A 14,642-nucleotide genomic window follows, 5' to 3' on the forward strand; every position below is an offset into this window, starting at 1 on the left:
TCACCGCGCTTGGTCTCATCAATGTATTTTCTATTTCCACTGTAACTTCTTTTTGACCCACAAGTAAATAAGAAGTGTGTTGCTTAAATTCCAGAATATTCTAATTATCTCTTGGTATTGGTTTCTTGGTATTGTGTTCAGATATCATGCTCTATACAATTTCGACCCTGTTTTGAAATGTCTATAATGTTCAGCAAATGGCCATTTGGTAATTTTTCTGTGAACAAGTTCTGTGCTCTTGAAAAGAATCTGTATTCAGACCAGACACGGTGGCTCATGCCTGTAATCTCAGCACTTTGGGAGGCCAAGACAGGCATATCAGCTGAGGTCAGGAGTTTGAGACCAGCCTGGCCAACATGGTGAAACCCCATTTCTCAGAAAATAAAAAAATTAGCCAGTGTGGTGGCACGTGCCAGTAGTCCCAGCTACTGGGGATGGTGAGGTGGGAGAATCACTTGAACTCGAAAGGCAGAGGCTGCAGTGAGCCAAGATCGCACCACTGCACTCCAGGCTAGGTGACAGGGTGAGACCCTGTCTCAAAAAAAAGAAAAAAAGAAAAAAGAAAAAATCTGTATTCCAAAGTTTCTGGTTGGAATGCTCTGTTTCTGCGATATAGGTTAAATTTGTTAATTCCATTGTTCAAATCTTCAATACTCCTACTAATTTTGTCATTTTGAGAGAAATCAGTTAAAAACCTACTACTGTTCCTCCCCCTTTGTAGTCTGTCAATCTTGAGACTATATTATTCAGTGTTAAAAATTTTGAGTTGTTGTATGATTTTACGTTTCTGGTGGGCTTAACGTTTTATTATTAAGAAATGTTCATCTTGTCTGGGCGCAGTAGCTCATTCCTGTAATCCCAGCACTCTGGGAGGCCAAGGCAGGCAAATCACTTGAAGTCAGGCATTCAAGGCCAGCCTGGCCAACATGGTGAAACCCTGTCTCTACTATAAATACAAAAATTAGCTGGGCATGGTGGTGCATGCCTATAATCCCAGATACTCGGGAGGCTGAGGCACGAGAATTGCTTGAACCTGGGAGGTGGAGGTTGTAATGAGCCCAGATCGCACCACTGCACTCCAGCATGGGAGACAGAATGAGACTCCATCTTGAAAAAAAAAAAAAAAAAAAAAGTCCATCTTGGCCAGGCATGGTGGCTCCCACCTGTAATCCCAGCACTTTGGGAGGCCAGGGTGGGAGGATCACTTGAGCACAGGAGTTCAAGACCAGCCTGGCCAATATAATGGGATGCTGCCTCTGAAGAAAAAAAAAAAAAAGTCAATTTTATCTCAAGTAACGGGTTTTGCCTTAAAGTATATTTTGACCAACATTACTTAGCCTGCCTTTCCAAAGGTGAAACTTCTGTGTTTCATGTCTTATCTCACATACTTGCAATGCCACCATAGGGTAGTCATTATTATTATCATTTTACAAATGAGGAAAGCGGGCACTGAAAAGTTATCCTCCAACATCAGAAAGACACCAGGAGATCCAGTCAAGATTCAAACCTAGATCTTTTCTAGCCCAAAGCCCAAGCTTTTTGCCACCTCTCTGCACTTTCTCTCTCTCTCTCTCTCTCCCTTTAGCCCATCCAGATACGCATGTTTCAGAAAAATATTCCATGAATTCAAAGACAGGAGAAAAAATTAGATTTTAAACTTCATATGTTCAGTGCAAACAAGATAGGCTGGGGGGCGGGGAACTTCTATTGAAAGAATCGGGCCGTATTTACTTCTATTGAAAGAAACTTCTATTGAAAGACTCAGGCAGTATTTACTTCTATTGAAAGAAACTTCTATTGAAAGAATCAGGCAGTATTCAATCTTCATTTCCTTGTAGCTGTTTTCTGGAACCATTTTGAGCTAACACATACAAGAAAACGGCATGTTTATTAAACTTCACTCATCTCTTCAAACATATACTATGCATCTAATATGTAAAGAGACATACAGTTTATAGAGGTTCTCTAAAAGATGGGGTGAATGTCTCAGCAAAAACTAAAGAAAACAAAACACAAAGCAAACAAAACAGAAACATAGAAGCAGCAAAGGAAAGAAAATAAAGTTCCTACATAGATTCAATGAAAAGGTGTTCGAAAGTAAACGTACACAGGGATGAAATTTGGGAGCAGGAGGTGAGTCTGAGAAGTTAATCATGTCATAGTTAAATGCTGAACACAGCTCTGTCTTCTTATGATAAACCTGCTAGCAGCTAAAAAGCTTTAGATTTACACTACTCACCAAAAATGAGCTATGAGATTCTAAATGTAAATTTTAAAATAATGTAAAATAGATGATTATGATACATAACAGTTAACGTGGACTAAATATGAAGCTAAGAGTTTGTGAGTCTACAAATGACTACAAATTTGACTCTGAACTCTGGCACACTCATGAAGTGGGAGACGCTGTTACAGGATTCAAATGTCCACAAGGTAAGAACAAACCAGTTCTCTGAGGTTCCTCAGAGGGAAGAAGCTATTCAGTGTTGGGAAACATCCTCAACAACTTCCTTGCCTTACAACACGATGCCATACAGAGATCTGCTTTTACCAAGGTGTCGTCAGCATTACAGCATGGAGCTATGTATAAGAAATGACTCCATGGAGTCTTCTATCGCAGCAATAACATCAGCTATGATGCACCTCTCTAGGACTGCAAAGCTGAATGCACAGATGGTACAGTGTTCTGGAACAAAGTTCTAAACTCACATGTCTACAGGGACCAAGGAAATAATGTGAGTCAAGTAAGCCACTTTAAAGAGGGAAAAGAATTCTTTGCGTATCAAAATGCAGATTGCATATGAAACACACATGAATATTCTCTCCGGCCAGGCACAGTGGCTCACGCCTGTAATCCCAGCACTTTGGGAGGCCGAGGTGGGCAGATCACCTGAGGTCGGGAGTTTGAGACCAGCCTGACCAACATGGAGAAACACCGTCTCTACTAAAAATACAAAATTAGCCGGGCGTGGTGGCAAATGCCTGTAATCCCAGCTACCTGGGAGGCTGAGGCAGGAGAATCACTTGAACCCAGGAAGTGGAGGTTGTGGTGAGCCGAGATCGCACCATTGTACTCCAGCCTGGGCAACAAGAGCAAAACTCCTCCGTCTCCAAAAAAAAAAAAAAAAAGAATATTCTCTCCTCTCTCAAAAGTTCTTTGTGCACCAAAATGCAGACTGCATATGAAACACACAAGAATATTCTCTCCTTACTCAAAGTGATATGCTTTCTTCCATTTCTCTGGGACTATGTGGCCTCTCAGTCTACCTTTCATTATTTCACTTTTTTAGAAATGGTGACAGGAATTTCTCTGCTATAAGAAAATCAACCGTGCAATTCCTCTGACAAGTGGCAGATGACACTCAGCCTCAGGGCTGAAGAAACAGCAAGATGGGAGGAGTGTGGGAAACTGAAAACCACAGGGCTTCCTGGAAAAGATAACTACTCCTTGGCTCTTGACAACTTTTGCCAGATCATCTTTTCAAAGTCAAAAGTCCAGATTTTATGTAAAACCTCTTGGTTTTTCAATGTTGGCTCCAAAAAAAGTGATAAACAGGCTGTAGGAAAAGCAAAACCTACTTCTTATCAACCGAGGGTTTGAGACCTCTGGGCTTAAGGAGAAAATGGATTGCATATCATCTGGGCTATTCACATAATTATAATCATCAACTGAGTTTCTGAAGAATACTGAGCTCCAGTAGGTTCAAGGTTATACTTCTTGCCAAGTGTGGTCTGTTGTGCTATATGTAGACTGCAAATGTGGCCATCGACTCCTCCTGTCCCAGTACCCAAGTGCCGCTGCCCTGTAGATCTGAGTGCCTTCTCATTGACTTGAAGCTCCGCCGTGTGACTTGCTTTGGTCCACAGGAAGTGAGCAAATGTGATACAAGCAAAGGCTTGAAAGATGCTCGTGCATTGGGGCTTGCCCCCTCGCTGCTCTTTGAAACCCTGCCACCCTGTGATAAAGTGCAGCATAGCTCCTGGGGGATGAGAGGCCATGTGAATAGAGGCCCCTGGGCCCCAGCCCAGCCCATCATCAACCAACCAACCCTGGCAGATCTACCCACTGAGCAACACTGAGTGCAAGTAAAGCCACCCAAGACCAAAAGACTTCCAGGCTGATCTGCAGAATTATGAGCTAAATAAATAATTGTTAGTTAGTTTGAGGTGGGTGGTTGCAGCAAAAGAGAACTGACACATATTAAAATATATCAGTACCTTCCTATCAAGAAATGGCTTTTTTCTTGTCTAATCACCACCAGGCCTATTAACGTGAAGTGTGTTACACATTCTTGTCACTTTTATTAACTTCTGTTTTGACAAACAAAAGCATAAAGCTACTCAGAGAGCAAAAGCTTTCTCATTTGCCTAAGGTGTTTGCTTCTATACAGCATCCACAACCAATATCTGGCTCTCCCAAAAGTCCTGGTGGACCACTCACCGTGAAAACTCCTCTCAGGGGCAGAACTGTCAGTAAATAGCCTGATATAATTTGGCTCTGTCCCCACCCAAATCTCATGTTGAATTTGTAATCCTCAATGTTGGAGGAGGGGCCTGGTGGGAGATGGTTGGGTGATCGTGTGTCTGGAATTGGCGGGTTCTTGGTCTCACTGACTTCAAGAATGAAGCCGCGGACCCTCGCGGTGAGTGTTACAGTTCTTAAAGGCGGCGTGTCCGGAGTTTGTTCCTTCTGATGTTCAGATGTGTTCGGAGTTTCTTCCTTCTGGTGGGTTCATGGCCTCGCTGGCTCAGGAGTGAAGCTGCAGACCTTCAGGGTGAGTGTTACAGCTCATAAAGGCAGTGTGGACCCAAAAAGTGAGCAGTAGCAAGATTTATTGCAAAGAGCGAAAGAACAAAGTTTCCACAGAGTGGAAGGGGACCCGAGCGGGTTGCCACTGCTGGTTCGGGCAGCCTGCTTTTATTCTCTTATCTGGCCCCACCCACGTCCTGCTGATTGGTAGAGCTGAGTGGTCTGTTTTGACAGGGTGCTGATTGGTGCCTTTACAATCCCTGAGCTAGACATAAAGGTTCTCCACATCCCCATCAGATCAGTTAGATACAGAGTATCGACACAAAGGTTCTCCAAGGCCCCACCAGAGCAGCCAGATACAGAGTGTCCATTGGTGCACTCACAAACCTCGAGCTAGACACAAGGTGCTGATTGGTGTGTTTACAAACCTTGAGCTAGATACAGAGTGCCGATTGGTGTATTTACAATCCTTGAGCTAGACATAAAGGTTCTCCAAGGACCCCACCAGAGCAGCTAGATACAGTGTCAATTGGTGCATTCACAGACCCTGAGCTAAACACAGGGTGCTGACTGGTGTATTTACAATCCCTGAGCTAGACATAAAGGTTCTCCAAGGCCCCACCAGAGTAGCTAGATACAAAGTGTCGATTGGTGCATTCACAGACCCTGAGCTAGACACAGGGTGCTGATTGGTGTATTTACAATCCCTGAGCTAGACATAAAGGCTCTCCACATCTCCACCAGACTCAGGAGCCCAGCTGGCTTCACCCAGTGGATCCCACACCGGGGCTGCAGGTGGAGCTGCCTGCCAGTCCCACGCCGTGCGCTCGCACTCCTCAGCCCTTGGATGCTCGATGGGGGTGGCGCTCGTCGGGGAGGCTCAGGCCGCACAGGAGCCCATGGAGGGGGTGGGAGGCTCAGGCATGGTGGGCTACAGGTCCTGAGCCCTGCCCTGTGGGAAGGCAGCTAAGGCCTGGTGAGAAATCGAGCACAGCGCCGGTGGGCTGGCACTGCTGGGGGACCCAGTACACCCTCCGCAGCTGCTGGCCTGGGTGCTAAGCCCCTCATTGCCCGGGGCCGGCAAGGCCGGCCAGCTGCTCTGAGTGAGGGGCCCGCCAAGCCCACGCCCACCCGGAACTCCAGCTGGCCTGCAAGCGTCATGCGCAGCCCCAGTTGCCGCTCACACCTCTCCCTCCACACCTCCCTGCAAGCTGAGGGAGCCAGCTCCCACCTTGGCCAGCCCAGAAAGGGGCTCCCACAGTGCAGCGGTGGGCTGAAGGGCTCCTCAAGTGCCGCCAAAGTGGGAGCCCAGGCAGAGGAGGCGCCGAGAGCAAGCGAGGGCTGTGAGGACTGCCAGCACGCTTCACCTCTCAATGGGGACTTCCCCCTTGCTGTTCTTGTGATAATGAGTAAGTTCTCACGAGATCTGGTTGTTTAAAAATGTGATCTCACGAGATCACATTTCTCTTCCCCCTTCATTCCCTTCCTCCTGCTGTGTGAAGATGTGCCTGCTTTCCCCTTTGCCTTCCACCATGATTGTAAGTTTCCTGAGGCCTCCCCTGCCATGCTTCCTGTCCAACCCACAGAACTGTGAGACAATTAAACCTCTTTTCTTCACAAATTACCCAGTCTCAGTTAGTTCCTTATGGCAATGTGAGAACAGACTAATACACAGTTATATGCTTTGGAGCTGGAGGGAAGACTGAAACCCTTTTAGGGAAAGGTTTAGTACCCTGAAAAAGCTACTAGCCTGAACATAATACAGACAATTGACAAAGTCTAGATTCCTTGAAAAGATACCAGAGTATAGGTGGTATTGCAGTTACTTAGAAAAAAAAAAATCTAATTAAAAAACTAAAAAATAAATAGGCCACCCAACCACCCAGAGAACATTATTACTTCCTAGTGTGTGTGTAAGGTCAAAAGCCCCTCCCAGGTTTAAAATAAACCTATTGACTGTCAAGCTGCCCTTCTTGTTTCTCTCCTCTTTCTTTAATTCTTACAGTGTGCTCAAAGACGAAATGGCTGCAAGAGGCTCAGCAAATAGCTGAACTTGCTGACTTGCTGTATGAGCTGACTTGCTGTATAGAATTAGCAATATCAGCATTAAAGGAAACTTCCAAAATACATGGCCTCTGTGTTCTATTAGTTAATCTACAGCCTTATTTTTCTGAAAGAAACTAAGACACCAGAGACAACTGGTATTTTGATTCCTCCTATTCACAGAAATAAGTAAGATTATCTCCTCTTAGAAAACTTTTTCTTTCTGTTTTCTCTTGGGATATGGGGGTTGGCAGGGAGTGTCCCTAGTTTAATTCGGAGAGGCCTCAAGTCCTGAAAGTATTAGTTTAAAAGTAAAGGCTGTCTGAAGACTATCTTGTTTCACTACCCTATAGTCCAGAGTGTTTGAAACTTGTGGTTTTATGACACATCATAATATCTAGCATGGTAATTCTCATCATTCTGTTTTTGAAGTTTTTTCTGGATAATTCAAATCTTTCACTGGTAAAATGTGGGGGTAGGAGGGTTGTCTTATACTTAGGACCTCCTAACTTTTGGACACACATTATTCCCAAGCCAGGAGGACTGCTCTGTTTCAGAAAAGGGTAAGCTGAAAGATTATGTCCTCAACCCATGTCTACTAGACTCCCATTATCAGAAATTCTTCCCATATCCTAGCAGTAATCTGTAGATCTCAGACTTGCTTTTGTTCTTCTCTTTCTAGATAGGTATTTCAATGGATAACAAAGACGTGCCCACTTTTTGAGATCTGAATCTAGAATGGCTACTTTCTACATATTCTGTCTTGTTCCAGGGAAGGACATACCCTAAAAGATGCAACACAACTTGCCTGCTTATTCCCTGAAGCACAGCACCCTTCATATTAGGAGCTTCAAGGATGCTTTAAAAATCCGAAAGCGTGGCCGGGTGCGGTGGCTCACGCCTGTAATCCCAGCACTTTGGGAGGCCGAGGCGGGCGGATCACGAGGTCAGGAGATCAAGACCATCCTGGCTAACACGGTGAAACCCCTGTCTCTATTAAAAATACAAAAAATTAGCTGGGCGTGGTGGCGGGTGCCTGTAGTCCCAGCTACTCAGGAGGCTGAGGCAGGAGGATCACGTGAACCCTGGAGGCGGAGCTTGCAGTGAGCCGAGATTGCACCACTGCACTCTAGCCTGGGCAAGGGAGCAAGACTCCATCTCGAAAAAAAAAAAAAAACCTAAAAGCATAAACTCTATTTCCTAAGGATTCCTTCTTTCTTGATGATTCCTGATAGAGTAAACCCATCCACTTTTTAAACTCTCATTTTCAGGATCGGAGAAATTTGCTAATCTTCCTATTAGCCCAATCCTGCCACCTTACTTCTTCCTTTTTGTCTCCCTCCTCATTTCCCAGTCAGGTTTAGTAAATGAAGAAATATTTCTTTGGAATCATATGCCATCCTATCTCATTTGTTTACTGAAGATGGCAATCAAGGCTAGTACGAACATCTTGTCGTGTTCCATGATCCCTCTGCAGGCCTGAGAAGACTCACCAGCAAGAGAGGGAAAGAGAGACTCGATAACATCTACCAAATGTGCACAGCATTTTACTGGATGTTTTCAGGTAAATATCTTATACTCTGTAATTTTCCTCAATCCATGATGGCATTCACAGACAATTCCATTCATGATCAAACAGTGCATCATCTTCTCTGGTTATCATTTTGCAAAAAATTGCCATATCCTACTACTAACAGATTCCATTCTTTTTGGGGATATATACCTTTAATTTAAGACAGACTCCCTTTTTTTATGCATATATCCCAAACACCACTCTATCCCAATGTCCCCCACGTGAGCCATGTGAAAATTCAGGGATTTAAAACCCAACTAAAGTTTAAAAACGGAAATGGCAACCCTATGTAAAATAGACACATTGACTTTTTAAAAACATTTTAACTTCACCTTTTTATACAACTTCAAAAAGTAATAGCTTAGCTATCTTTATGACAATACACTGATTTTCATCTTATTGCCTGGTAGCTAATAGTTTTATTCAACTCTTCGATTTCCTATGACATTAAATTTCAGGCCGGGCTTGGTGGTTCACGCCTGTAATCCCAGCACTTTGGGAGGCCAAGGCGGGTGTATCACTTGAGGTCAGGAGTTTGATACCAGCCTGACCAACATGGTGAAACCCCGTCTTTTAGCTGGTGTGGTGGCGTGCGCCTGTAGTCCCAGCTGCTGGGGAGACTGAGGCAGGAGAATCGTTTGAACCTGGGAGGCAGAGGTTGCAGTGAGCCAAGATTGTGCCACTGCACTCCAGCCTGGGCGACAAAGCAAGACTTTGTCTCAAAAATAAATAAATAAATATTTCAAGCTGACTGTGTGTGTGTGAATGTATGTGATCAATCTTTCTAGAAATAACCATGGTCTTCATTTTTTGCAAATATTTTCACCTTTTTTCACATCTTTGACAGAGCAGGAGCACCATCATCTTGGACAAACCCCGCCACTTTAAGTTCCAGCTCCCTTTCTAGCTTCATGCATTTCAAGGAAATCACTTCCAACTACAAGCAGCCAGAAACAGCAGACAATAAAACACAGATAAGACCCCTGGGGCACAAAGGGAGGTGAGGGAAAAGTCTCGGGTAACTGCCAAACTTCACCCTCATACACTGGGCCCCAGTAAAACAGTGGGCCTTAATAAGCACATTCCTTTCCGTTCAGGTGCACTAAGATAGGGAAGTTAAAGCAGACTCGGGGTATGCCTGCAGCTGCAGAAAGAGGTATGGGAACAGACACACACCTCTCCCTCCGGGATAAGCACAACAAAGAGACACAGAAGCAGTCCAGGCCTCTGATAAACTCTCCCACCCAGAATCCTTAAAAACTCTTAGTCTGTAACAGAGTGTGGCTTCTAACCTAACTCAGTCAGAAGTCCCTCCCAGGTTCAGAATAAACCTGTTAACTGTTAAGCCGCCCTTCATGTTTCTCTCCTCTTTCTTTAATTCTTTTTTTTTTTTTTTTTTTTTTTTGAGACGGAGTCTCACTCTGTAGCCCAGGTTGGAGTGCAGTGGCGTGATCTCGGCTCACCGCAAACTCTGCCTCCCGGGTTCACGCCATTCTCCTGCCTCAGCCTCCCGAGTAGCTGGGACTACAGACAACTGCCACCACGCCTGGCTAATTACTATTTTTTTTTTTTTTTTTTTTGTATTTTTAGTAGAGATGGGGTTTCACCATGTTAGCCAGGATGGTCTCGATCTCCTGACCTCATGATCTGCCCGTCTCAGCCTCCCAAAGTGCTGGGATTACAGGCGTGAGCCACCACGCCCAGCCCCTTTAATTCTTACAATCTTACTTTATTGGCCAGTGTTAAGGAAACAAACTTGAATTCAAAAAGATCTTTTTTTTTTTTCTTATTTCCCCAATATTTCACTACCCATGTACTGAGCACGTTTAGTGCACCAGGCAAAAAATGCACTGAGATAAATAATCAGAGGTCATGACCTCAAGGAACTTGCAGTCTAATCGGTGAAAACACCAATAAATAACAGATGAGTAAAATTTAATAATACTTTTGGTGTTACAGCATGTGCCTAGTCCCATTATAACACAAAAACAGATCATTTCCCCAGAGGCCCCAGGAGATACCTTTGATCATCCCTCTCAGGAGAGCCCTCCCTTAAGTCATCCAACCCAAACTTATCATCCTACCACCTAAAGCTGACCCTTCCTTACAAAAGCCCTCTGCTGTTATGGGGCCCCATAATCCTAGCAATCAACATGGCTGGAACCCTCAGTGTAATTACCTAGTCCTCTTCTCCGCTAGCCTCTCAGAGCCATACAAGAAGTTTGCCAATCGTACCTAGCAATCCTTCAACCGCATCTTTTTTTTTTTCTTTTTTTGAGTCAGAGTTTCACTCTTGTTGCCCAGGCTAGAGTGCAATGGTGCGATCTCAGCTCACTGAAACCTCCGCCTCCTGGGTTCAAGTGATTCTCCTGCCTCAGCCTCCCAAGTATCTGGGATTACAGGCATGCACCATCATGCCCAGCTAATTTTGTATTTTTAGTAGAGACAGGGTTTCTCCATGTTGGTCAGGCTGGTCTTGAACTCTCAACCTCAGGAAATCCACCCGCCTCAGTCTCCCAAAGTGCTGGGATTACAGGCGTGAGCCACCACACCTGGCTTAACAGCATCTTTTTTAAGACTCCCTCATTCGCACTGACTTGCTTCCACCCTTATAACTCTGACCTAAGCAAACATCATAATCTCCTATATAGGTTCCTGCTGTTTCTTGTCTCCCCAGTTGCATACCATGCCAGCAGACTGCTCTGCAGGAAGCAAGATCTTTCTAAAGGACCACGTTTGAAGTCCTAGACCATCTAATCCCAACCTTTCCAACTTGACTTCCACCTGCCACTCTCTTTCACACACTCTGTGGTCTAAATAAACTACACTTAACATAATGGTTATCACAAATACCCCAACTCCACGTCTTTCTCAGGAAGTTCCTTATTAACAACAATATAGTTTCCTACCTTCTCAAGTACAAATCCCAGACATAAAGATAAAAATTAGGCCAGGCACAGTGGCTCACACCTGTAATCCCAGCACTTTCAGAGGCTGAGGCGGGAGGATCACTTGAGGTCAGGAGTTCGAGACCAGTTTGGCCAACATGGTGAAAGCCCATCTCTATTAAAAAAAAAAAAAATTCGCTGGGCATGGTGCCAGGCACCTGTAGATCCAGCTACTCAGGAGGCTGAGACAGGAGAATCACTTGAACCTGGGAGGCAGAGGTGGCAGTGAGCCATGATCACACCACTGCACTCCAGCCTGGGAGACAGAGTGAGACTCTGACTCAAAAAAAAAAAAAAAAAAAAAAATTAAATGACAGCTTCTCTGGCAAGTTTTACCCTGCCTCTCCCATTTGGAAAAAATTCATTCTCTTTTGAATTCCCCTAGTGACATAACTGTGCCTCTAGTCTTTTTACTAATGTTGCTATCCCTAATGGAACAGATTTTGAAGAGCAGGACCATCTTCACCTCCCAAAGCCCAGCATTTGTATGTAGTAAGTAATCAATAAATCCTATTTGATTGCATTAACGCCTATTAGTTTTACTTTGCAGTGAAACATAGATTCAAGCAGCATCTCTCCATAGGCTGGAGAACTCACCTGATTTCCGCAGGAAATTGTGCATTTGTGACCAGGAAGCTGGAGATTTTACACTGGTGGAGTAGCTTCAAAAACCTGTTGATCTCTGGGTACATTATTGGTTCTCCCACAAGGGACAATGCACAGTGCTTTACCGTCATTCCTTCTTCAAAGCGCTCCGCTTTGACGCCCGGTACTCCTGGAGATTACAGTGAGAAGGACCCAGCTACATAAGGCACAGATAGAGGATGTCACTTACATTTTTCTTAATGATGCTTTGATTTTATAGAGCAAATTCATTTTTGATACCAAAGAATACAAAACAAAGGCCAAAGGGCAGGGCAGGACTAGAATTATTAAATCAGAAAAATCAGTCAGTAACCTCATTCTTAGTTCTGGTACCAGTTAAACTACATCAATACAAGCAGGCAAAACTAGCTTTGTTAGCTAATTATTTGGAATGCAGAATAAATCCCTTTGCATAATTTGCTTAGCTTTGCATTCTTTCATGTTGATCTAAGAAAGTGAACTCAGTATATCTGCATAAGAACAAGCTTCTTCTAGACCAGTCATTCCTCAAGTATCCTGAACTGGGAAAGTAAATGTAGTTTGGTCCAAAGCTGTATAGGAGAGAAAAAGAAGAGACCTAATCATTCTCATCTTTGGCTTCATACTGGAATGCTTCATAATTCATACTTCATACTGGAATCACCTGAGGAGCTTCAAAAAATACTTCTACAGGCCAGGTGCGGTAGCTCACACCTGTAATCTCAGCACTTTGGGAGGCCAAGGCAGGAGGATTGCTTGAGCCCAGGAGTTCAAAACTAGCCTGGGCAATATAGTGAGACCTTGTCTCTACTAAAAATTAAAAAAAAAGAAAAATAGCTGGGCATGGTGGCACATGTCTGTGGTCCCAACTACTTGGGAGGCTGATGTGGGAAGATCACTTGAGTCTGGGAGATTGAGGCTGCAGTGAACCATTATCATGCCGCTACACTCCAGCCTGGATGACAGAGCGAGGCCCTGTCTCAAAAAACAAAAATAGGCTGGGCACGGTGGCTCACACCTGTAATCCCAGCACTTTGGGAGGCCAAGATGGGCAGATCACTTGAGGTCAGGAGTTCAAGACCAGCCTGGCAACATGGTAAAACCCTGTCTCTACTAAAAATGCAAAAATTAGCTAGGCGTGGTGGTGGATGCCTCTAATCCCAGCTACTCGGGAGGCTGAGGCAGGAGAATCGCTTGAACCCAGGAGGCACAGATTGCAGTGAGAGGAGATGGTGCCACTGCACTCCAGCCTGGGCAACAGAGTGAGACTCCGTCTCCAAAAAAAAAAGAATACTGCCACCTAGGTCCACCTCTAAAGAGTCTGTTTCATCAGAGTGGATGCAAGTCTGGGCAATAAGTTTTGTTAAAGCTTCTCAGATGATTGTTACGTATAGCCAAGGCTAAAAGCCACTGCATGAAACCAGAGGAGCCCAACCTGTCTGCCCATTGGAATTACCTTGGAATCTTAACATTCCCACAATCCAGGCCACAGCTCAGATCAACTAAACGCCAATCTCTGGCGGAGGGGTGCAGGCAATTCGCAGTTTCGGAAGCCCCCCAGGTGATTCCAATGTGTAGACAAGCTTAGTAGCCACTAGCACACACCACTCGTTCTGAATCCTAGCTGGACACTGGAATTACCCAAAAAACATTTAAGAATCCCAATGTCCAGGCCGTATCCCAAACATATTAAATCACAGTCTCTGGGGAGGGGCCTCGTGCATCAGGATTTCTAAAGGGCTCTCCGTGTGATTCCAGCATGCAGCTTGGTTTGACAGGTAGTGCTCTTGACTCAATGTGGAAGGCATTAAGAGATACGCTGTCCTAAAAGTCCTTCAGTCTAACAGAGAATGTGAAAGACTCGGAAAGAGTGTAAATAGGCAAAAATATGTATCCTAAGAACACATGAACACATAGAGGGGAATGACACACACTGGGGCCTATCAGAAGGTGGAGGGTGAGAGAAGGGAGAGGATCAGGAAAAACAACTAATGGGTACTGGGCTTAATACCTGGGTGATGAAATAATCTGTACAACAAACCCCCATGACACAAGTTTACCTATGTAACAAACCTGCACTTGTACCCCTGAACTTAAAATAAGAGTTAAAGAAAAAATATATATCGCCTTGACTCCTGATAGTTCTAAATCAATGATTTCTAGGTTCCTTTTGAAGCATACATTCTCTCTGCAGGATACAGATTCCTCATGGAGCTTGGGCCTTGGGGAGAAGCGTGTTCATGTGTCTTCTCCAACTCTTATTGGACATCTTTGTTTTGTTTGTTTGTTTGTTTGTTTTTGAGATGCAGTTGCGCTCCATCGCCCAGGCTGGAGTGCAGTGGCACAATCTCGGCTCACTGCAAGCTCCGCCTCCTGGGTTCAAGCCATTCTCCTGCCTCAGCCTCCCGAGTAGCTCTGACTACAGGCGCCCGCCACCATGCCTGGCTAATTTTTTGTATTTTTAGTAGAGACAGGGTTTCACCATGTTGGCCAGGATGGTCTCGATCTCCTGACCTCGGGATCTGCCCGCCTCGGCCTCCCAAAGTGCTGGGATTACAGGCGTGAGCCACTGTGCCCAGCCATCACTGGCCATCTTTGAAACACAACTTTCTTAGCTGCGAACGCTTGAAGAATTTTTGGGGGGATTAAATGAGATAATGCATGTAAAGGCCTTAGCAGAGTGTCTGGCACACAAGAAACGTTC

At 44.7% G+C, this 14,642-nt stretch overlaps 1 protein-coding gene across 13 annotated transcripts in view; it reads right to left on the bottom strand.

Moving 5' to 3' along the window:
• Nucleotides 1-14,642, bottom strand: part of LOC129489808 (S-adenosyl-L-methionine-dependent tRNA 4-demethylwyosine synthase TYW1) — a 279,548-nt gene that overhangs the window by 138,471 nt on the left and 126,435 nt on the right. For all 13 annotated transcript variants that reach the window (XM_055292946.2, XM_063646354.1, XM_055292947.2 and 10 more), the window contains one exon: nt 11,912-12,089. In XM_055292946.2, the coding sequence (XP_055148921.1) occupies nt 11,912-12,089 (178 nt within the window). The remainder of the gene's footprint in view (nt 1-11,911; nt 12,090-14,642) is intronic.

Source organism: Symphalangus syndactylus, chromosome 9 (genome assembly GCF_028878055.3).
Source record: "Symphalangus syndactylus isolate Jambi chromosome 9, NHGRI_mSymSyn1-v2.1_pri, whole genome shotgun sequence".
Taxonomy (NCBI): Eukaryota; Metazoa; Chordata; class Mammalia; order Primates; family Hylobatidae; genus Symphalangus; species Symphalangus syndactylus.